The sequence below is a fragment of the Scyliorhinus torazame genome, chromosome 27 (genome assembly GCF_047496885.1).
Source record: "Scyliorhinus torazame isolate Kashiwa2021f chromosome 27, sScyTor2.1, whole genome shotgun sequence".
In the NCBI taxonomy this organism is placed as follows: domain Eukaryota; kingdom Metazoa; phylum Chordata; class Chondrichthyes; order Carcharhiniformes; family Scyliorhinidae; genus Scyliorhinus; species Scyliorhinus torazame.
This window is the reverse complement of record NC_092733.1, coordinates 14,475,941-14,500,110: the sequence shown is the minus strand read 5'-3', so window position 1 is coordinate 14,500,110 and position 24,170 is coordinate 14,475,941. Positions and strand designations below refer to the sequence as shown.

General features: G+C 47.8%; 1 protein-coding gene and 1 non-coding gene across 2 annotated transcripts in view; both read right to left on the bottom strand.

Moving 5' to 3' along the window:
• Positions 1–507: 507 nt before the first annotated feature.
• The window catches only part of LOC140403228 (shiftless antiviral inhibitor of ribosomal frameshifting protein homolog), a 47,015-nt gene continuing 23,352 nt past the window's right edge, over positions 508–24,170 (bottom strand). Inside the window, exons 2-8 of the mRNA XM_072490990.1 lie at positions 15,514–15,658; positions 12,880–12,929; positions 10,474–10,503; positions 9,152–9,307; positions 6,178–6,281; positions 2,229–2,386; positions 508–1,000 (exon numbers count right to left, since the gene is read on the bottom strand). Coding sequence (XP_072347091.1) covers positions 792–1,000; positions 2,229–2,386; positions 6,178–6,281; positions 9,152–9,307; positions 10,474–10,503; positions 12,880–12,929; positions 15,514–15,658 — 852 coding nt within the window. The 3' untranslated portion in view covers positions 508–791. The remainder of the gene's footprint in view (positions 1,001–2,228; positions 2,387–6,177; positions 6,282–9,151; positions 9,308–10,473; positions 10,504–12,879; positions 12,930–15,513; positions 15,659–24,170) is intronic.
• LOC140403410 (U2 spliceosomal RNA) lies at positions 10,144–10,331 on the bottom strand. The gene has a single exon (XR_011938304.1). It is a non-coding gene; the product is annotated as a U2 spliceosomal RNA (small nuclear RNA).

The window sequence follows — 24,170 nt, the reverse complement described above, 5'->3', positions numbered from 1 at the left end:
AATTGCATTGAAATCATTACCGGGAATTAATTGTTGGGGAGAAAACCCTTGACCCAAAATCCAGGTTCACCACACACATATGTAGACATTCTTTCAATTTTGCTACTCATTTCATCATATCGTGTTGACCAGTTAAGACTGAGGCGAGGAGGAATTTCTTTTTAAAAAATAAATTTAGAGTACCCAATTATTTTTTTTTCCCATTAAGGGGCAATTTAGCGTGGCCAATCCACTAACCTGCACGTGTTTGGGTTGTGGGATGAAACCGGAGCACCCGGAGGAAACCCACGCAGACACGGCGAGAACGTGCAGACTCCGCACAGACAGTGACCCAAGCGGGGAATCGAACCTGGGACCCTGGAGCTGTGAAGCAACAGTGCTAACCACTGTGCTACTGTGCCGCCCGTTCCTCCTGCTTCTCTTTGACTTCCTATTCTGTGATTGTAAATAATGTTTACCTTTTAAGCTGTAAAGATTTAAGCAAAATATAATTCTGGAGTCAACTAATAATTGAAATACTGTTTAATAAAATAATTTCTGGAAGGATAAAAAAAGCAAAAATGGTTTTACTGAAAGCTACAAAATGCTACTTGCCAATCTGCATTCCCTGGCCGGAGGCGTCTCAGTCACATTTACCAGGGTTTGACATAAGCTATGCTCTAAGGGACCTTCTCCAAGCCCATTTCATCATCCATTCTCGGCTCACAATAATCCGAGATTAAAGGCACCAGGACTTTGAGCGTGGAGGCATCTTCAGCTCAAGTGATGCATTCACCATCCCACCGAGTCATTCATTCATCTTCGTCTTCTTCTGGGATTGCCATCAAATCCTCCTGGATGATATCTTCCACGTCACACTCCATCGAGGAGCCCTGGCCAATGCAGCTGGGGACAGTTGACCCAGTAGACTCGTGGTTTTGGCTGGGGCACAGCACCTTGGGTAGACCACGCACCTGTCGCGTCCTGGGATGGATGCAGTGTGTCCCAGCAACGTATGGTTCTGCCAGAGACAAGGAAATTCTTTGTTATCGTGGAATATCGACCACCAAGGCAGTGCCATCTTGACTTGCTGTGAGTTAGGATGACATCTTGTTCATGTCAGCCGTTCTAGGTTTAGTTTAATTTGGTTTCAGGACTGCTAACTAGCCTAGGCCCACAGTGCCAGATACCGTTGGAAACAAATTCTCAGGATGTGGCCGTTCCCATCCCTAATTGCATTTGGGAGGGTGGTGATGAGCCACCTTCTTTAGCCGCTGCAGTCCATGGGGTGTAGGTACACCCACCGTGTTGTTAGGGAGGGAGTTCCTGGATTTTGACCCAGCGACAGTGATATATTTCCAAGGAAGGATAGTGAGTGGTTTGGAGGGGGACCTCCAGCTGGTGGTGTTCCCATATATCTACTAATCTTGGCCGCCGTGACATGGGCCTCACGGTAACACAGTGGTCAGCACTGTTGCTTCACAGCACCAGGGTCCCAGGTTCGATTCCCGGCTCGGGTCACTGTCTGTGCGGAGTCTGCATGTTCTCCCCGTGTCTGCGTGGGTTTCCTCCGGGCGCTCCGGTTTCCTCCCATAATTCCCGAAAGACGTGCTGTTAGGTGAATTGGACATTCTGAATTCTCTCTCTATGCACCCGAACAGGCGCCGGAGTGTGGCGACTAGGGGCTTTTCATAGTAACTTCATTGCAGCGTTAATGTAAGCCTATTTGTGACAATAACAATAAAGATTATTATTTTTAAATATTAATCTTTGCGCGCCTTGTAGATGGAACCCGCGGCCTCTACTGTGCCCCAATGTTGGGGCGGGTAAATGTTTAAGGTGGTGGATTGGGTGCCAAGAAAGTGGGCGGCAATGTCCTGGGTGGTGTCGAGCTTCTTGAGCTTGCTGGAGCTGTACACACCCAAGCGAAGGGAGAGTATCCCATCACAATCCTGATCTGTGACTTGTCGATGGTAGACAGGCCTCAGTCACAATACCCTGCGCTAATGTCTCCTTATGTGGCTTAGTTAGTGTCACATATTGTCTGAAGACATTCACCTTTGGAGCATTTTACTCTGTTGAAGGTGCTAGATAAATGCAGCTTGTTAGGGTAAAACACCATTGGAAAGCGCTGACCTGCACACGGGCTCCAGTAGACATTTCAAACAAAGGGCCTCGCTTCATGCTCAACCCGAGGTGAGATGCCTGGACACACGTGACATTATTAAAATGGGACAAGAGTTTGCTACCTTGCCTGTTGTAACAATCCTCAGCACAGCAGCCGTGTGGAGTCCGTCTCTCGTTTCCCAAGGGCAACGGGTTTCTTTTGGGTGGGATGATGTGGATGGGTAGGACAACACTCCGGCAGTTGTAGCACGGTGCAGGAAGCCCCATCTGTCCATAGCTCCTGAGAGAGAGAGAGAGAGAGAGGGAGAGAGGGAGAAGCAACTTAATGGTGGGTTAGTTTCCAACTTTGGACATACCATATTCCTGAAGGCTTCATCACATGACCTCCAGGCTCCAAACACCCTATCCCCTGCCCTCCCACCTTTGACCTTTGGGTAATTCCATTCCCATGATGCCCCGCCTTCCCATGACCAATGATGAAGCGAACAAACTTCATGAGCCAATCGGATGGGCTCTTGACTCTCATACAAACATTTTCACTTCTCGAATCATTTTATCGAACGAGAAGTGAAAGCGGGCAAAGAAAATAAAGAGCTTTGCTTTTAAACGGCCAAGACTTTTTCTTGCCTGTCGCCGTGAGGAAATCAGTTCCCAGAGATTTTCGGTCAATCCAAGAGATGACTCCTATCAGGGGTTAATGCTCAGAAGCCAAGTGTGTGGAACATCATGCAGTCCAACAGATCTAATTACTGTGTGGGGCAGGGGGAATAACAGTTGGATAGGAATTAATTGCTCTGTTTGATATCGGTCCATTATCTGGAGTTCAGAGCTCTCCCTAAGCACAGACAAAGACAATTCTTCACTCCAATTTCCAATCGAGGTGCCAAGAGAATCAGGAATGTGTTTTGTTCAATCAAAGTACAGAGCAACAGTTCGACAACTTCTTGTGCAGCGATTCCCATCTGCGTGATGCCACTTGCCCTGTTTACATAGGATACAGAGCACAGAACTAGGCCATTCAGCCCATCCAGTTTCCTCTCATCATTCCTCATCTAAATCTACCAGCGTAACCCTCTATCCCCATCGCCCTCAAAACTATCTATACTATTCCCCTCAACCACTCCCTGTGTAGAGTGAATTCCACATTCTCACCACTCTCTGGGTGAAGGCGTTTCTCCCGAAATCCCTTATGGGCGTCTTGGTGGCTGTCTTATATTGATGGCCTCTAGTTCTGCACTTCCTCTACAAGAAGAAGGCTGACAACACCAGGTTAAAGTCCAACAGGTTTGTTTCGATGTCACTAGCTTTTGGAGCGCTGCTCCTTCCTCAGGTGAATGAAGAGGTATGTTCCAGAAACATATATATAGACAAATTCAAAGATGCAAGACAATGCTTAGAATGCGAGCATTTGCAGGTAATTAAGTCTTTACAGATCCAGAGATAGGGGTGCCCCAGGTTAAAGAGGTGTGAATTGTGTCAAGCCAGGACAGTTGGTAGGATTTTGCAAGCCCAGGCCAGATGGTAGGGGATGAATGTAATGCGACATGAATCCCAGGTCCCGGTTGAGGCCGCACTCATGTGTGCAGAACTTGGCTATAGTTTACGCTCAGCGATTCTGCGTTGTCCGCTGCGACAACGAATGAACAGACATCGTGTTACAATCACCAGGCAGGAATGTTCCCTTCCAGTCGGGGAACACTTCAGCAGTCAAGGGCATTCAGCCTCTGATCTCCGGGTAAGCGTTCTCCAAGGCGGCCTTCAGGACGCGCGACAACGCAGAATCTCCTAACAGAAGCTTATAACCAAGTTCCGCACACACGAGTGCGGCCTCAACCGGGACCTGGGATTCATGTCACATTACATTCATCCCCCACCATCTGGCCTGCGAAATCCTACCAACTGTCCTGGCTTGACACACTTCACACCTCTTTAACCTGGGGTTACCCCATCTCTGGATCTGTAAAGACTTAATTACCTGCAAATACTCGCATTCTAAGCATTGTCTTGCACCTTTGACTTTGTCTATATATATGTTTCTGGAACATACCTCTTCATTCACCTGAGGAAGGAGCAGTGCTCCGAAAGCTAGTGTTTGAAACAAACCTGTTGGACTTTAACCTGGTGTTGTAAGACTTCTTACTGTGCTCACCCCAGTCCAACGCCGGCATCTCCACATCATCCTCTACAAGAGGAATCGTTCTCTCAACTCGATCAAAACTTTTCACCATTTAAAGAAATTTGATGAGGTCGCCTCCCTCCTTTTCTCTCATGAGAAAAGAGATCCAGTCTGTCATAGATTTCATAGAATTTACAGTGCAGAGGAGGCCATTCGGCCCATCGAGTCTGCACCGGCTCTTGGAAAGAGCACCCTACCCAAGGTCCACACCTCCACCCTATCCCCATAACCCAGTAACCCCACCCAACACTAAGGGCAATTTTGGACACTAAGGGCAATTTAACATGGCCAATCCGCCTAACCTGCACATCTTTGGACTGTGGGAGGAAACCGGAGCGCCCGGAGGAAACCCACGCAGACACGGGGAGGATGTGCAGACTCCGCACAGACAGTGACCCAAGCCGGAATCGAACCTGGAGCTGTGAAGCAATTGTGCTATCCACAATGCTACCGTGCTGCCCTTTCGATCCTTTTCTGATGTGTAAACCCACACATTTCTGGAATCGTGCTTGTAAATCTCCTTTGCGACCTCTCCAGTGCCTCAATATCCTTTTTATAATATGGTGACCGGAATTCTTATAGAATTTAAGTGCCGAAGGAGGCCACTCGGCCCATCGAGTCTACACCGGCTCTTGGAAAGAGCACCACACTTAAGCCCACATCTCCCCCCCCCATCCCCGTATAACCAAATAACCCCACCTAACCGTTGGACACTGAGGGGCAATTTGGCGTGTCCAATCCACCTAACCCGCACATCTTTGGACTGTGGGAGGAAACCAGAGCACCCGGAGGAAACCCACACCGACACGGGGAGGACGTGCAGACTCCGCACAGGTAGTCACCCAAGCCGCGAATCAAACCCGGGTCCCCGGCGCTGTGAAGCAACAGTGCTAAGCACTGTGCGACCGTGCCACGCAACAGTGTCAACCACTGTGTTACCGTGCCACCCTGCACTCAGTACTCAAAGTGTGGTCTGATCCAGGATCAATGCACGTTCGGTATGACTCTCCGACTTTTCAATTTATCTATTTGAGGCCTATCGTGTATGTCTAAATGGAGGAAGTGTCTAGTCATCATGTTGCAACCACTATCTGCGGAGGGTATTATTGTTGGGACAACTGACCCAGAATTTCAGCACGTTTGTGTTAGGTTCTCAAACGCGGAAGTGGGACTCAGCACCAATTTCCCGGGATTCGGAAGCGAAAGCCATTCCCACTAAACCAAACCAAAGCCCCTCTCCTTTCTAGGAGATCTTAACAGGTCTGTTTCACTTTATTAGCAGAAACTTGGGTAACCCAGTTCTGAAATAACACAGGCAAGGAAAGATTGGCTCACTGTGTACTGGTCCCTAACTACTGGGGAACTAACATCTAATCGAGTGACCACTGGGTCGGTGGTAGCATTCCTGCCTTACAGTCAGGAGTGTTGGTTCCGAACCCCACTCTGGACAGCCCAGGGGATCAGAGAGAGCTCTGAATGCTGGGCTGATGTCCACTGGGAGTCCTGTGGCTGAGAGTAATTTTCCCCCTCCTCATGTCCGGGACTCTTTAGTCTTGGCAGCCATGGGTCGAAGATGAAAACTGTGAGGAACACAACAGGAAACCACTGAACATCCACTCTCCCTTTGGAGAAGACACGTCGGGTGTGTCGGATGGATGATTAGCTTTGAATGACAGCTCAGTGAACGTTCCAAACCCGAGAGTGAAACGGAACAACAATTCTTCGAAGGCCAAAGCTGATGAAGGGTTGGCAGCAGGGTTTCCAAAACTATACCCCAAGTACCAAATTCTCCATCATCACCGGACTGGCAGCAATGGGCAAAGACCACCCATTAATACCTCTTGTCCTTTTGCATGATGTGCACGAGGCAGAGTTACGCGGAGACTAGATCTTACCTGAAAGAATGATTGCAGATTTGGCAAATATACTCAGCAAGACCCCACTCCTCGTCCCTTGGCACTGCCTCATACCTCCTTTTACATCTCCGACATCGCGAGACCTGGCGAGAGAGTCAACTCATCATTATCGGCTAACCCAGTTTTCCATGCCGCTAATATAAAGACAAAATCCTGCAATACTGGGAGATTAAAAACTCTGATAAAATGTTTATTTATATCGAATGTACAACCCTTGTCTGCCCTGTGTTGTTTGTGCTCTACATGCCCCTACTCGCGCCCACTTCATCGCACGCCATCACCAGAACCTTCTCGCCCTCTCTTCCACATTTTTAAAATATATAGCTTTACCTTAAAAGCCTTTAAACTGTTCCCCTCAACCACTCCCTGCGGACGGTCCCTGTTGGGATGGAGAGCAGCCTCTCCACCCAGTGCCCTGGCGTGACGGGGGGACCTGTTGGAATTCTTGACTCTTGAGAAGGTTAAGTTTGAACTGAGGGGAAGGATGGAGGGGTTCTACAATTCATGGGCGTTAATCATCGTGCACTTTCAAGAACTGGATAACAGCGAACATTAGTTGGGGGTGGGGTGGGTGGGAGGGTTGGGGGGAAGGGGGGCTGTGTGTATTAAGGGTGACTATGGGGTGACTATGGGTGATCCCTGATTCCTTTTTGTCATTTGTTTATGTCAACATGCGGGCTAATGTTTTGGGTTTGGTGGGAGAATGGGATCGTTGTCATTGATACGGGGATTGACATATTTGTTGCTGATTATTTATTGTTGGTGGGTGTAAATTTGGGAGAAAATGTGAAAAAGGAGAATAAAAATATTTTTAAAATAGTTTTTAAAAAACCTCTCGCAATTTCCACATTCTCACCTCTCTTTTTGTCAAAAGGCTTCTCCTGAACTCCCAATTGGTATTGTTAATGACTGGCGAACAATTACAATCCTTCATTTTGAATTCACTCTCTGAAGTGGAAGCACTGGGGACAGGGTTCTCCGGCCTCCCAGCCGCGTGTTCCTCAACTGCGGGAGGCGGCGCGCCGTTCACTGGCGGCGGGATTCTCTGTTCCTGCCACTGTCAGTGGGCATTCCCAGTGGGTCACCCCACTGGGAGCCCCGCGGGCGGGGGTGCTCTCCCGGCAGGAACAGCGAATCCCGCCACCAGCGATCGGTCAGAGGGTTCCGGCCTACGTCCCTACTGTGCATCCATTCTATGAAATTTCCAGGTCAACCCATCTCTTCTAGAGGTTGGGAACCATAATATGTTCACCTTTCCCGATAGGTATAATATATATGTATGTATATATTGTCAGGTGGATTTACCTTTAAGAAATGGGTGTTTATCAAATAGCTGTAGTACGTATACCTTTAAGAAATGGGTGTTTATCAAATAGCTGTATTGGGTGTACCTTTAAGAAATGGGTGGTTATCAAATAACTGTAGTGGATGTACCTTTAAGAAATGGGTGTTTATCAAGTAGCTGTAGTGGATGTACCTTTAAGAAATGGGTGGTTATCAAATAACTGTAGTGGATGTACCTTTAAGAAATGGGTGTTTATCAAATAGCTGTAGTGGATGTACCTTTAAGAAATGGGTGTTTATCAAATAACTGTAGTGGATGTACCTTTAAGAAATGGGTGTTTATCAAATAGCTGTATTGGGTGTACCTTTAAGAAATGGGTGGTTATCAAATAACTGTAGTGGATGTACCTTTAAGAAATGGGTGTTTATCAATAGCTGCAGTGATGTCAGAGTGTGGGTGGAGCTGGGTTTTGGTCTGTTGCTTTTTACTTTCGCTTTGACCAAAAAGCTGGTGTGTGTCTGTGTTTTAGTTTCGTTTTCAGAGTTGGAGCTGCATCCAGCCAAACAAGGTGTAATTTTGATCTCTCGCTTCATGAAAAGGAATGCCTTCAGATCACTTGCTAATTTAGAAGTGATAACTGCTCTCAGTAGAGAATTTAAAACCCACTATCTTTGTTAAAGAGGGTATTTGTCTTATGGATGTTGTGAGGAAAGATTAAGGGTTACTTATAGAGTACTGTATTCTTTGGGGGGAGTATTTGAGTTGATAGTTGCTAAGATGTTTACTGTGTGTTTATAAAATGTTTTTTTTTTACTTTAGAGTACCCAATTCATTTTTTTCAATGAAGGGGCAATTTAGCGTGGCCAATCCACCTACCTTGCACATCTTTGGGTTGTGGAGGCGAAACCCACGCAAACACGGGGAGAATGTGCAAACTCCACACGGACAGTGACCCAGAGCCGGGATCGAACCTGGGACCTCGGCGCCGTGAGACTGCAGTGCTACCACTGCGCCACCGTGCTGCCCATGTTTATAAAATGTTAACTGGATTCATAGAATAAACATTGTTTTGTTTTAAAAGTACTTTACATCTCTGTTGCATCACACCTGTAGAGTGGGCCCTTGTACTCCCCATAACCAAAATCTATTAAATGTTGCGGGTCAGGTGAATTCTATGATACACTTTGGTGTTCTCTAAACCCTGGCCTGTAACAATATATATAAAGGAAGATCAGAACTGTGCACAGTTGTCCTGAGTGTGGCCACACCAAAGTTCAACAATGGGCGAGATCGTCCAGCGGTTCGCGTAAGCAGGATCATCCAGTCCCACCGATGGTGCGTCCCGTCCGTGGGTTTCCCGTCAGTCCGGGGTGGATTCAGTGGGAAATCCCGTGGGGCAGCAGCGGTACCAGGAGAGCTGAGAAACAGGCCACGCAGGAAGGCCAGAGAATCTCGCCCAGTGCCTCTTCCTTTCCCATCTAGAAATGAACCTGAGTTTGCAATTGGTGACGGCCTCATTAACCTGGCCAGCCGCACGTTGTCACTGGCTTTTCATATCTCTGACCAGGACAAGCGAAGCCCCCGGGTCAGTTTCTGCTCCGTTGGCAATCAATGAAATAAGGACACTTCCACCACTAGGACGGCGTTGATGGCTAGGAGCAACATTACCTGCTTCCTGTCAGGCACATTCCTCCACCAATTTCTGTCACAGGGCGAGCATGCAAACTGCCTTTGATTACTAGGAATCTCATTGTTCCTTGCCAAGTTAAACATTCGTAAGTTCTCCTCAGTCAGGGGAAGCATCCTTAACTGGTCCACTATTCCCTGTTTGAACACAGACCAGAAACACAATCACAGTGCAGAAATAAAAAGAGCAAATCTGGACATAACACACCACCCAATTCTCATGGAGCAAGGGTTTGTATTCACACAAGAACCCTGTGGATGGGATGACACAGGCATGTAATGCATCTAACTATTACCTCATCTTCATTGAGTAAACTGATATAACTGGTCTAAGAATCCCTGGCTTGGAAATCCAAGATGTTGCCCCAAATTGTTACACAAATTGTTGCAATTTGCTGCCCCAATTTGTTACGCAAGGCTTAATTAAGGTTATCAGTTTCCCAGAGTCTCCAAGATTGTAGACTAGTTTCCACAATACTGGACAAGACCCAGGAGAGGAGAGTCACTGAAGAAGCTCGACACCATCCTGGACTAACCTATTCATTACCCCATCCACCACCTTTAACATTCACTCCCTCCACCGCCGACGCACAGTGGCAGCCGTGTGCACCATCTACAAGATGCACTGCAGGAACTCACCAAGGCTTCTGAGGCAGCACCTTCCAAACCCACGGCCACTACCATCTAGAAGGACAAGAGCAGCAGATACCTGGGAACACCTCCACCTGGAGGTTCCCCTCCAAGCCCCACATCATCCTGACTTGGAAATATGTCGCCGTTCCTTCACTGTCGCTGGGTCAAAAGCCTGGAACTCCCTCCCTAACAGCACAGTGGGTGTACCTGCACCACACGGACTGCAGCGGCTCAACAAGGCGGCTCACCACCACCTTCTCAAGGGGCAATTAGGGATGGGAAGTAAATGTTGCCCTCGCCACACACCCCATGAAAATTTTTTTTTAAAACATTTTTTAAATTACTTTTTCTGAGTTACCAAGCCAGGGCTCAGAGTGTGGGTCAGGGGCGAACCCCTAATCCAGCTCCTCGCCTGCTCCAAAAAACAATTCAAATTGAATCCAATTCATGGTCCCCACAAGAGACATACCAGATCGGAGCCAAAAGGCTCCTACTACACTTGATCTTAGCCAAAAGGCCGAGAAGCGATGAAAATCTGTTTTTTAAGTCCCCCATCCTGCCATCCTAATCTCAATTAAGAGACACAAGGTAAAATGAATAATGCATTAGGCTTCATGCCACTTATATCAAACCGACTGCTGAATACACACGCCCGCTGATCATTCATGTACCTGTAGATCATTGTCATCATCACCTTCACCCTGTGAGGAACAAAATACAACAACCTCGTTACTCAGACTCTCTCAAACTGCATTTCAAAAAGAAAGACTTGCATTTAAAGTGCATATTTCACAAGCAGGTGATACCTTGAAGTGCTTCACACTCAAACAGATCATTTTCAAATGCAGTTAGTGTTGTAATCTAGGAACTGCAGCAGCCAATTTACGCACAGCAAGATCCCACACCCACAGCAGGGCGATGGTGATGAAGTAATCTGTTTATTGAGGGATACACTTTGGCCAGGACACCAGGGAGACCTTATCCAGTTTCAAAATGGTGCTGTGGGTTTTCTTTAACGAAAACTTGGAAGGGGCAGATGGGGGTCCCTCAACCACAAGGCAGCACCCCAGACAGTGCAGCACTCCCTCCGTACTGCAATGGAGTGTCAGGGTAGATCTTTGGACTCAAGTCCTAGGGTGGGATTCGAACTCACAACCTTGCGCCTTTGATGGGAGAGCGCTAGAATTGAGCCACAGCTGACACAGTCACAATGTTCGTATTACTCCAGGTCATTAGGATGTCCCGGGTGCTGCACAGCCAATCAAGAACTGCACGGTAGCATAGTGGTCAGCACAATTGCTTCACAGCTCCAGGGTCCCAGGTTCGATTCCCGGCTTGGGTCAGTGTCTGTGCGGAGTCTGCACGTTCTCCCCGTGTGTGCGTGGGATTCCTCCGGGTGCTCCGGTTTCGTCCCACAGTCCAAAGATGTGCAGGTTAGGTGGACTGGCCATGCTAAATTGCCCTTAGTGTCCAAAATTGCCCTTAGTGTTGGGTGGGGTTACTGGGTTATGGGGAGAGGTTGGAGATGTGAGCCTGGGTAGGGTGCTCTTTCTAAGAGACGGTGCAGACTGGATGGGCCGAATGGCCTCCTTCTGTACCGTAAATTCTATGATTCTATGAAAACGTATTGGAGTGTAGTCACTGGAACACACAGTTGGCACAGAGCAAGATCTCACACACAGCAACAAGATAGATGAGCAGCTAATTGCTTTTCCTTTCATTGGTGCTGGTTGAGGAATAACCAGGAGATGTCCGTGGCTCTTTTTTGAAGAGCTCCACGGGATCTTTAGAGGGTAAATGTGGCCTTAACCTAACTACCCATCCAAACAAGAGCATCTACTTTACAGTCACTAGTCTTGGTCGAAACATCTTTTTTATATTTGTTCATGGGCGTTGCTGGCTCAGTCAACATTTATTGCCCGTCCCTAATTGCCCTTGAGAATGTGGCGGTCAGCTTCTTTCTTGAACCGCTGCAGGCAAAGGCTGGGAAGATGTTCAAAACCATGAGAGGGGCTGGACAGAGTAGATGGGGAGAAACTGTTCCCCCCCTTGTGAAAGGAAGAACGAGAGGGCCCAGATTTAAAGTGATTTTGCAAAAGAAGCAGATGTTATGTGAGGAACAGCATTTTCACACAGCAAGAGGGTGGGGTCTGGCATGCACTGTCTGCAAGTGTGGTGGAGGCAAGTTCAATCGGGGCGTTCGAAACAATGTGCAGGGGTAGAGGGAAAAGGCGGGGGAATGGGCACTAAGTCACGATGCTCGTTTGGAGAGGCAGTGCAGGATGGCCTCCTTCTGAATGTAACAATTCCGTGATATGGTGTCTAAACTTTCTGTCATCTTAAAAAGCTGGTTACGTAGCAAGGAGATGGAGGCTCCGCTAAGCTTGAAGACAAAACGACGTAGGAAATGTAATCAAAAATCTTAAGACGAGCGTCTGCCTCTCTTATCTGCCCCTCTACAGTTGCCAGCCCAATTGTCAGCTCTTTGCTCTCTGGAAGAGAATGTCCACATAGAATCATAGAATTTACAGTGCAGAAGGAGGCCATTCGGCCCACCGAGCTCTTTGAAAGAGCACCCTACCCAAGCCCACACCTCCACCCTATCCCCATAACCCAGCAACCCCACCCAACACTAAGGGCAATTTTGGACACTAAGGGCAATTTATCACGGCCAATCCACCTAACCTGCACATCTTTGGACTGTGGGAGGAAACCGGAGCACCCGGAGGAAACCCATGCACACACGGGGAGAACGTGCAGACTCCGCACAGACAGTGACTCAAGCCGGAATCGAACCTGGGGCCCTGGAGCTGTGAAGCAATTGTGCTAACCACCATGCTACTGTGCTGTCGTGCTCTACACATGCATGTGTGGAGCTCAGCAAGGCTGAACCTTTACCTTACAAACGGCCATTTGTCAATTGTTAAGCAACGGAAACTGGGCTGATTGTTCGCCGAGCAGAATGAGTCATCATTTCGTGAGTGGGCATTTGTAGCTTTGAGGGAGAGGTTTCGATCCTGTTGAACAAATAACCTTCAAAAGCATTGGAAAGGAACACTCAAAAATAAGCAACTTACCGGCTCCGCTGCATCATTCATCAGCTGGTTCTCGGCACCCTCCTCTGCGTCTAAATGAAAGCAAACGATCGGGGTTACCTTTGTTTCAATAGAGGAGGCTTCACCCAGCTAGATCAGCCCATACTGAGCAAACTGCCTCCTTCCTCAGATTTCCATCTTACCCAGGAGAGAAGCCACCATCTCTACCAGTTATCCCATCACTGTGTCAAATGTGTACGGTTCACACATACAGGGCGCAATCTACCGGCCAATCATCGATTGTTGTAAAACCCTATCTGGTTCACGAATGTCCTTTCGGGAAGGAAATCTGCCGTCCTTACCCGGTCTGGCTTACATGTGACTCCAGACCCACAGCAGTGTGGCTAATTCTTAACTGTTCAGTTAAATGGCCGAGCGAGACACTCAGTTCAAGGGAAGTCAGGGATGGACGACGAAAGCTGAGCCAGCCAGCGACGCTCATATCTCATAAAACAGTAAAAACAAACCCAGATCTCCCACATCACAGGAATGAAGAAGCTAAATTCTACTCTCCACTCAGGAGTTCCAGGAACTGTTAACTGGTGTTTTGGATCATGTACTGTGATTCTGCTAATTTTTACCATTAAAAAAACCCTGGGAAACAGAAGCCTGGATTAAGACACTGGGAGGCAGATGAGAGTTTGGTTTGAACTAAAGTCATCTTGTGCCTCTTCTCGTCTGAAGCTGTTGGCTTTTTGCTGGGCGCAGCCCTCCAGTCAACCAGTCAGCAAGGCAGCACAGTCCCAACATGTTCACACACACCCACACACACACCTACACTCACACACACACCCACACACACACCTACACTCACACACACACCCACACACACACCTACACTCACACACCCACTCACACACACACACACCTACACTCACACCCACCCCCACCTACACTCACACTCATACACCCACACACACCTACACTCACACACACACCCACCTACACTCACACTCACACCCACACACACTCACCCCCACCCCCCCACACACACACACCTACACTCACACTCACACACCCACACACACACCTACACTCACACCCACACCCACACACACACCTACACTCACACCCACACCCACACACACACCCACACACACCCACACCCACTACACTCACACACACCTACACTCACACTCACACACACACACCCACACACACTCACACCCACAGACACACCTACACACAAACCCACACACACCCATACCCCCACACACCCACACACAGCCACACACACACCCACACCCATACACACACACACACCCACCTACACTCACACACACACCTACACTCACACACACACCCACACACACACCTACACTCACACACACACCCACACACACACCTACACTCACACACCCGCTCACACACACACACCCACACACACCTACACTCACACCCACCCCCACCTACACTCACACTCATACACCCACACACACCTACACTCACACACACACCCACCTACACTCACACCCACACACACTCACCCCCACCCCCCCACACACACACACCTACACTCACACTCACACACCCACACACACACCTACACTCACACCCACACCCACACACACACCTACACTCACACCCACACCCACACACACACCCACACACACCCACTACACTCACACACACCTACACTCACACACACACACCCACACACACTCACACCCACAGACACACCTACACACAAACCCACACACACCCATACCCCCACACACCCACACACACCCACACACAGCCACACACACACCCACACCCATACACACCCACACACCCACCTACACTCACACTCACACACACACTCATACACACTCTCACACACACACACCCACAGACACACCTACACACAAACCCACACACACTCATACCCTCACACACACACACACTCACTCTCAGTCACAGCCACCCACACACCCACTCACACACACACCCACACACATCCACACACTCACACGCCCATCCACTCACTCACACCCACACACTCACTCACACCCACACACACCCTCACACCCACACACTGACTCACACCCACACACACACACACATTCACTCACACACTCGCACACACACACACTCAGACACCCACACTAGCACACAGACTCAGACACACACACCCACACACACCCACACACACCCAGACACACACATCCACACGCACACCCACACAGACACACACTCACCCACACACGCAGACACACACCCGTTACCGAGACTAACTTTTCAAAAAATAAATTTAGAGTACCCAATTATTTTTTCCCCAATTACGGGGCAATTTAGCGTGGCCAATCCACCGAACCAGCACATCTTTGGGTTGTGGGGGGTGAGACCCACGCAGACACGGGGAGAATGTGCAATCCCCACACAGACAGTGACCCAGGGTCGGGATGGGACCCGGGTCCTCGGCGGCGTGAGGCAGCAGTGCTAACCACTGCGTCATTGTGTCGCCCAGCTTTCATTTCCAGATTTTATGAACCAAATTAAAATTCCACCAGCTGCCGTGGTGGGGTCTGAACATCTGTCCCCAGGGCATTAGCCTGCACCTCTGGATTACGGGTAGACTGAAATTAGCACAATGTGACCCCCCGCCCAGGTTATATCTTTTGATTGCAAACGTACCATCTGCCTGGTCTATAAGTCGCAGGATCTCTTGGGTCACCAGATCGTAGTCATTGTCATACCTCCTCATCAAAGAGTCAGCTTTTGGGACAGGAATGGCTCTCGCATGGAATGTTTCCCTCAGCCTGCGGATGCTCTTCTCCAGCTGTTGGGGAGGAATAGAAAAGCGGGGTGATATTTTTAAAGGTTTTATTGAAAATCGCTTATTGTCACAAGTAGGCTTCAAATGAAGTTACTGTGAAAAGCCCCTAGTCACCACATTCCGGCGCCTGTTCGGGGAGGCTGGTACGGGAATTGAACCGTGCTGTTGGCCTGCCTTGGTCTGCATTAAATGCCAGCTATTTAGCCCTGTGCTAAACCAGCCCCCAGAGAATGTATTACGTAGAAAATACAGCACAGAACGGGCCCTTCGGCCCACGATATTGTGCCGAACGTTTGTCCCAGATTAAGAACAAATTAATCTATACCCATCATTTTACGCTCTTTCTCTACTTATTTTATTTACAGAATTGTTATGCAGCAGGAGGCCCAAACGAGCATGGTGACTTAGTGCCATTTCCATGCCTTTTCCCCGTATCACCTGCTCATTGTTTCTATTTAAATAATCATCTAACGCCGTCTCTCTCCAAAGCCTCGATCGAACCTGCCCCCACAACTTCCAGGCAAGATTTTCTCACATTTTATTTGCTTATTTTGCAAATCACTTTAAATCTGCGCCCTCTCGTTCTTGACGCTTTTATGACAGGGCAAAGTACAGCTTCACAGACGCTAACTGATAGTCTTCATCTCAGAGCCGACGTATTGGCTATTTGTCCAAGATAGTCATCATTGTGGTGTTGGGTGTTCTGACACACAGATGAGCCAACACAGTTGCATATGGTACAACGCTTCTTTATTTAAACTCACTATTTACAGTTTGGTCTTTGCACTCTGCACGTGGGGGGCTCCCTGCTTGTGGTGTTTCAACAGCTCTTTCTTGTTCCCTTCTCCCCAGACCTACTGACCACCAGGTGTCGTGCTCGTGCTTTTTATGTGGTTGGTGTTCTTGTCTGTGATTGGTTGTGGTGTTGTGTACTCTGATTTGCCTGTTAGTGTGTCCATCATGATGTGTGTGTTTGAATATCATGACATCCCCCCTTTTTACAAAGATATGTGCCTACGTGGTAATAAATATGATCGTGACGTGAGTGCATCTAAGAGTGTGTGTGTGTCGTGTGCAGCATGTGTCTATGACGGAACTATGTACATGGGGCGATGTCGAGTGCGTCACATGAATCCAGTTGTACCATAACATAACAGAAATGCGAACGAGAGAAGAAGAAAAAAAAAACTTGAACAGTTGTCCAGTCAGACGACATCTGGAACGATAAACAACAACAGGTTATCATGTAAAATTGTGCAACTTGTTAAACATATGAACTGTATTATAAGTCCAGTCTAATGGGTTTGCGACGAATTCGGGTTGACCGTCAGGGTGGCACACCACTCATCGGCTGGATTGATGGCATTGACCTTGTTGACATCAATGACGGCAACTCGGAAGGCATCCTGGTCATCTGCATCACTTAACTGGAAGTCTTGATGCGTGGGCTGGACGGTCCTGACTCGTGTGCGAGGTTGTCGAGGATGCGCCGGATCTATGGGTTGAGCCGCACGACAGCGGGCTGCGTAGTGGCCCATCATGGCACATCTGTGGCACTGTCGGTTTTTTGCAGGACATTGCCCTTTTAAGTGTAGACCTCCACAATTGCTGCACGTCATGACGTCACGGCGTTCGTTGCGCCACTGCGCATGCGCAGTGCGATCTTGCGGTGGGCGCGCCTGCGTCCCTCGTTGTGGCCGTTATTTTTGGCGCGCACCTGCGCGGGAGACCGCGAAAAGCGCGGGAAGCGGCCGCTGTCGTCCGGGCCGTGGGTCGGGAAGTAATCGACGGCCTGGATGCGTTCGACGTCGTGGGCGGCCTGGCTTGCCGATTCGACGGCTGGGGACCCCCTCCGTGCCAACTCGGACGCCTGAAATCGGGCAAAACGGCAGGTAGCATTTTCATGGAGGACACAGGCTTCCACAGCAGACGCTAAGGTGAGGCTTTTCATTTTAAGAAGCTGCTGGCGTAGGCCACTAGAGGCAACGCCAAAAACAATCTGGTCCCTGATCATGGACTCTGTAGTGGTGCCGTAACCGCAGGACTGCGCTAGAATCCGGAGGTGCGTCAAAAAGGGTTGAAAAAGCTCCTCCTTACCTTGCAGGCGTTGCTGAAAGATGTATCTTTCAAAACTTTCGTTTACTTCAACTTGAAAGTGCTGGTCCAGTTTGAGGATGACCGTGTCATATTTGGCCTGGTTTTCGCCTTCTTCGAACACCAGTGAGTTAAAGACATCGGTTGCGTGCGGGCCTGCGTAGAAGAGGAGCATTGCAATCTTCGAATCATCCGAGACATTCTGTTTTTCGGTGGCACGGATGTACAGGTCAAATCGCTGCCTGTAGAGCTTCCAGTTGGTGCCTAGGTTCCCCGTGACTTGCATCGGCTGCGGTTTGCCGGTGTGGTCCATGTCCAGAATGGCAGGTTAGTAGGCAGGTATCGATCCACTCCTGTACCATGTGGTGTTGGGTGTTCTGACATATGGTGTTTGAATATCATGACAATCATGGCTCAGCCTAACCCAGTCTTCACTGGATGTAGATGCAGCAAGGGGTTATACTGATGCACACATCAGGAATGTATAACAGGACCATTTGCTTCCGTCGCCCAGACACTGAGAACATTTTTAAACCTTCCTATCACTGCCTCACCTCAGGCGAGCCACCTCAGTGCAGCCTGCGGATTGACAACGGGCCTTCTCGATCCAGAAAGCTCATTCCAACTCCAGGAAGTGCAGCTCGCAATCAAGGAAAGGGCGGACAGAGAGGAACAATTGCAGGCACGGCTTCCAAAGCAAGAATATCTGTGTAATCTCCTCCACACCTCCCAACCTCCAAGGTTTCTGCACTCCTCCAATGCCGGCTACTTCAGTATTCCCGATTTTAGTGGCTCTGCCATTGACAGCCTTGAGCTCTGGAATGACCTCCCTACACCTCATTTCTCTCTCCCTCCTCCGAGACATTCCTGGAACCCTACCTCCAGGGAAGCTCGTATTCCACGAGGTTCATAGATAGACTAATTGCCCCATTCCCGTTGGTCTCGAACTGGTTATAACAGTGTCAAATATAGTTTGTTAAGTGATCCTGAGAATCATCTGAAGACATTTACTACATCAAAGGTGCTATATAAATGCAGGTTGTTGTATATGGTTACAGTGATACAATAATTGCATTTTATTGTGTCTGATGGTTCTCGGCCTTTTGGGAAAGTTAATTTATTTCGGCAGACTTATTCACTGACCGATTATGGTCAGTCACGGGGCAAATATGCAGATTTGCCAAAACGTGACCCCGCCCATTGTGGGCGGGATTCTCCTTGCAACATCTCGCGAGATTCAACGCAATTACGAGCCGGGTGGATCCCGGGAGTGGAGTCTCCTGGCTTTCACCGCCCACGTTGCGCTGCGGTGAGATGCTATTCCAGAGCAGCGTGGCCAGACAATCACGCCCAAAGGCTTACATTTGTATAGTGCCTTTAACAACCTAATAATAATAATCTTTATTGTCACAAGGAGGCTTACACTTACACTGCAATGAAGTTACTGTGAAAATCCACGAGTCGCCACATTCCGGCGCCTGTCCGGGTACACGGAGGGAGAATTCAGAATGTCCAATTCACCTAACAGCACGTCTTTCGGGACTTGTGGGAGGAAACCGGAGCACCCGGAGGAAACCCACGCAGACACGGGGAGAACGTGCAGACTCCGCACAGGCAGTGACCCAAGCCGGGAATCGAACCTGGGACCCTGGAGCTGTGAAGCGCCGTGCTACCGTGAACACCTCAAAGCGTTTTACAGCTCATTAAATACTTTGGAATCTAAGACACAATGCGAGAGGGGTGCCTTATACTGTGGATTGTATGGTAATTCTAATACATCTGCCCTCAAAGAAACAAAAACAACCCTGCAGAGGAAGACTTTCACCAGAGGGACCTTTATATAAAGGTAAACAGTCTTGTTTGCTCAACCCAGCGTTGTCAGTCGGAACGTCATCAGCTTAACGAGTTCTGTAAATTTTCAAGTAATCAATCAAAATCCTAACACAACACGGCGGAGCAATCTGGCCACGTGAGGGCGCCAAACGCATCAGAGGAAAAGGTCTCGAAAAGTGAGGGAAAATCCACAAAAAGTGGGGAGCAGACGGAAATAGAAAAGGTTCCTCGAGAAACCCCAGCAGGGTCAGGTTGGAGGGTAGCAGAAACTAAAACAAAACACGAGGCGACGTTTAGACTGAAGATAAGGGATTAAATATTGACTGTATTAGTATTGATCTCCCACTGAAGCTCAGAGCAAGAGCTCTCTCACTTTTCTCCCATTCTCTCCCTGTGGGGGATTCGCGCACTGATATCTCTGTCTTTGGGTGTTGGTTAGACCACAGGGTGGATCGATGAACAACACTGCATTTAAATAGCGCCTTTCCCGGATGTCCCAAAGCTCAATACTGGCCAATGAAAACACTTTTGAAATGTGACTATTGTAATGTACGAAAATGCAATACCTGAACCTCAGACCCCCCCCCCCCCCCCCCCCACCCCCCCCCCACCCCCAATCTGCAACAAACAAACACCTTTTTTGTGCCAGCGAGTTGCAGGTTTGGCATCGAGATTCAGGCCTGGGGCCAGGATGGGAGAAGAGTTTGGATAGAACTCGGGACCCGTTCTTGGAGGGCAGGTTTGCCAGCTGTAAGGAGGTGTCGGAGAAATTTCAACTGCCTGGTTCCAATCTTTTCAGATACTTTCAGATTTGTGGTTTTTCGCGAAAGACTTTCCCCTCTTTTCCCTTGGCCCCACCCGCCGCCCTGTGGAAGAGGATTTGGGGGGGGGGTGGGGGGAGTATTTTGTGCATATATGGCCATATCCTCTCAATGGAGTCAGCTCCGTTGAGTGAGGTGAGAGTGAAATGGGAGGGTGAGTTGTGTCCCATTTTGGGGGATGAGATATGGAGCGACGCCCCTCACAGGGTAAACTCCACGTCCTCCTATGCTCGGCTAAGTCTGATCCAATTCAAGGTGCAGCACAGGGTTCATCCGACTAAAGCAAGGATGAGCTGATTCTTTTCTGGGTTGGTAGGCAAGTGTGAGTGTTGCTCTCAGGGGCCAGTTAACCACACCCGTATGTTCTGGTCTTCTCCCAAGTTAGTAAATCTTTTGGACCTCTTTCTTCAACGCCATGTTGGAAATACTCAACATTGATTTGGATCCATGTCCGCTGGTGGTCAGGGTGTCAGACTCGCCGGTGCTGCAGACGGAGGTGAAGACGAATGTCCTGTTATGGGCGAGGCGTTTTCAGAACCCCAAAATGTATCATGGAGTTCAACCAACCTCTCCCTTTAATGTATTTGTTGCTTTTCCTAGCACACAGCTTGTTCCCTAGGTGTGATATTACAATTACGGACACGTGGATTTTTAAACACAAAACACTGTTTATTCCATGAACTCAACTTAACATCTTAAATAAACATTGGATCCCTTAACACCCCTTACTTCAAAGATAACTCAGAAAATATTGCAACAGTAAATACTTCCTTAAAATGTTCCTTCAAACTTCCAACAGACGTAACACCTTTAAACAGTATCACATCAGGTTAAAGGATTTACTTAGCAACTGTTCCCTCTCTAAAAAGGGCAGCACGGTAGCATTGTGGTTAGCACAATTGCTTCACAGTTCCAGGGTCCCAGGTTCGATTCCTGGCTTGGGTCACTGTCTGTGTGGAGTCTGCACATTCTCCCCGTGTGTGCATGGGTTTCCTCCGGGTGCTCCGGTTTCCTCCCACAGTCCAAAGATGTGCGGGTTAGGTGGATTGGCCATGCTAAATTGCTCTCAGTGTCCAAAATTGCCCTTAGTGTTGGGTAGGGTTACTGGGTAATGGGGATAGGTGGGGTTACTGGGTAATGGGGATAGGGTGGAGGTGTGGGCTTGGGTAGGGTGCTCTTTCTAAGAGCCAGTGCAGACTCAATGGGCCGAATGGCCTCCTTCTGCACTGTAAATTCTATGATTCTATGATATATATATTTTCTGTAGAATGGCAGAGATATATTAGCTTGGGTGACTTCAGCCCTAGCACCTTGCTTTCTTCTTGCAGCTCGCTGGAAACCCACAGACACACCCACGCTGCTTTCTCAAACCTGGCTTTCTCTCTTCAAGCAAATCACAGCAAACCAGAACCTTTCAAGCTGCTGTCTCAAACTGGCTTTCTACTTTTAAACTGCTCACAGCAAACCAGCCAGGCACTTTTAAAACTGCAAAACCAAACTTCAAAATGGCTGAACTGAGCTGAGCTCCACCCACTCTATGACATCACTGTTTTCTTAACGGTACATTGCTTAAACATCCAGTTCTTAAAGGCACGCTCACATGACACCACCCCCCAAGAAAAAAAAAAACACATCAACTTCAAGATGGTTTCATTTTTCACTTTTGCACCATCCACTAAGAAATGTATACAGTAAATATACCTTTTCGTTTTTTTTTAAAAAACAACACACAAACAGGTATAATCCATTTTTCTTTGCTCTTCTTCCTCCAACCGAAATCCTTCTCGATTGACAGTCTCTTTGAACAAAGTCTCTGCACAATCCATCCATTCCTCTACTCCTCGGCATTTCTCTTCAGAATCAGGTAATTTAGTTCAATCTGACCACAAAGTCCCTTGCAATTCTCCAATACAGGAACATTGGTGATCACAGCTTTCAGGCAGTCAAATGCCTGTTGAACGTGTGCGGTCCATTGACATTTTTTAGGTTTCTTTAGCAATTCCATCAGTGGAGTAATCACGCCACAAATCTTTTGCACAAAGGGTCGATCAAATTCATTCATGCTAAGAGATCGCATTATTTCCCTTCGTCTTGAAGGTATTGGAAATTCCGCAAGGAAAGTGATTCGGGCTTCTCCAAATTCACTTTCGGCTAGGTTCATCATCAAGCCCGCCTCCTGAAGTCGATCGAAGAACTCCATACGATGTTTTAAATGTTCTTTCCATGTCTGGAAGTTGGAAATAAAAGCTGATTGTCCCACTTTCTCAATGCAATCCTTCAAACGTGGGATAGGATAAGAGTCCGTTCTTGTAACTGCATTCACCTTTCGATAGTCCACAGACAACCGTTGGGTACCATCTGGTTTAGGTACCATCACTATGGGTGAGCTCCATTGGCTGCAACCCACTTCAATTATGCCATTCTTCAGCATATTCTCAATCTCTCTATTAACCTGTGCCAATTTTAAAGGATTAAGTCGATATGGATGTTGTTTGATAGGAACAGCATTGCTCACACCACATCATGAATAGCCATTTTAGTACTTCCCAATTTATCTCTACAAACTTGCCCATGTGATATCAATAACTCTTTCAGGTCAGTTCGTTTTTCCTCTGGAAGGTAACTTAACAATTCATCCCAATTTTTAAGAAGATCCTCATTTTCCAATTTAATTTGAGGTATGTCAAATTCACAGTCATCTGGATTTAGCCCACTGGGCTAAATCGCTGGCTTTTAAAGCAGACCAAGGCAGGCCAGCAGCACAGTTCAATTCCCGTACCAGCCTCCCCGAACAGGCGCCGGAATGTGGCGACTAGGAGCTTTTCACAGTAACTTCATTGAAGCCTACTCGTGACAATAAGCGATTTTCATTTTCATTCATTTGGTTCGAACCTCTTTTTGAGTTAGAACCTCTTTTTTCTCTCCCTCCCTTTCAAAGTACCTTTTAAGCATATTCACATGACACACTCGGTGAGTCTTCCTTCTATTTGGTGTTTTTACCACATAATTCACCTCACTTAATTTCCTTTTAATCTGATACGGTCCACAAAACCTAGCTTTTAAAGGTTCCCCTACCACTGGAACAACACTAAAACTTTATCCCCACTGGCAAAGCTACGAACTTTGGATTTCTTGTCCGCTACCCGTTTCATCACATTTTGTGCAACTTTCAAATGTTGTCTAGCCAATTCACCTGCTCTATTTAATCGTTCCCTAAAATTTGACATGCAATCCAATAGTGTAATTTCCGATTTCTCACCCACCAATTTTTCCTTAATCAATTTAAGTGGTCCTCTTACCTCATGACCAAAAATTAGTTCAAAAGGACTAAATTTGCTTGACTCATTAGGTGCATCCCTAATTGCAAACAATACGAATGGGATTCTTTTATCCCAATCCTCTGGATAAACTTGACAATACGCCCTCAACATTGTTTTTAATGTCTGATGCCACCTTTCTAACGCTCCCTGCGATTCTGGATGGTACGCAGTTGATTTAAATTGTTTTATTCCTAAGCTATCCATAACTTCTTTGAATAACTTTGAAGTAAAATTTGTTCCTTGATCCGATTGAATTTCTGTGGGTAGTCCATATCTAGTAAAGAATTTAAGTAACTCCTCCACAATCCTTTTAGCTGTAATATTATGTACTGGAATGGCCTCTGGAAACCTTGTAGGCACATCCATTACAGTCAAAATGTATTGATTCCCACTTTTTGTTTTAGGAAGCGGTCCTACACAATCGATTAGGACCCTTGTAAAAGGTTC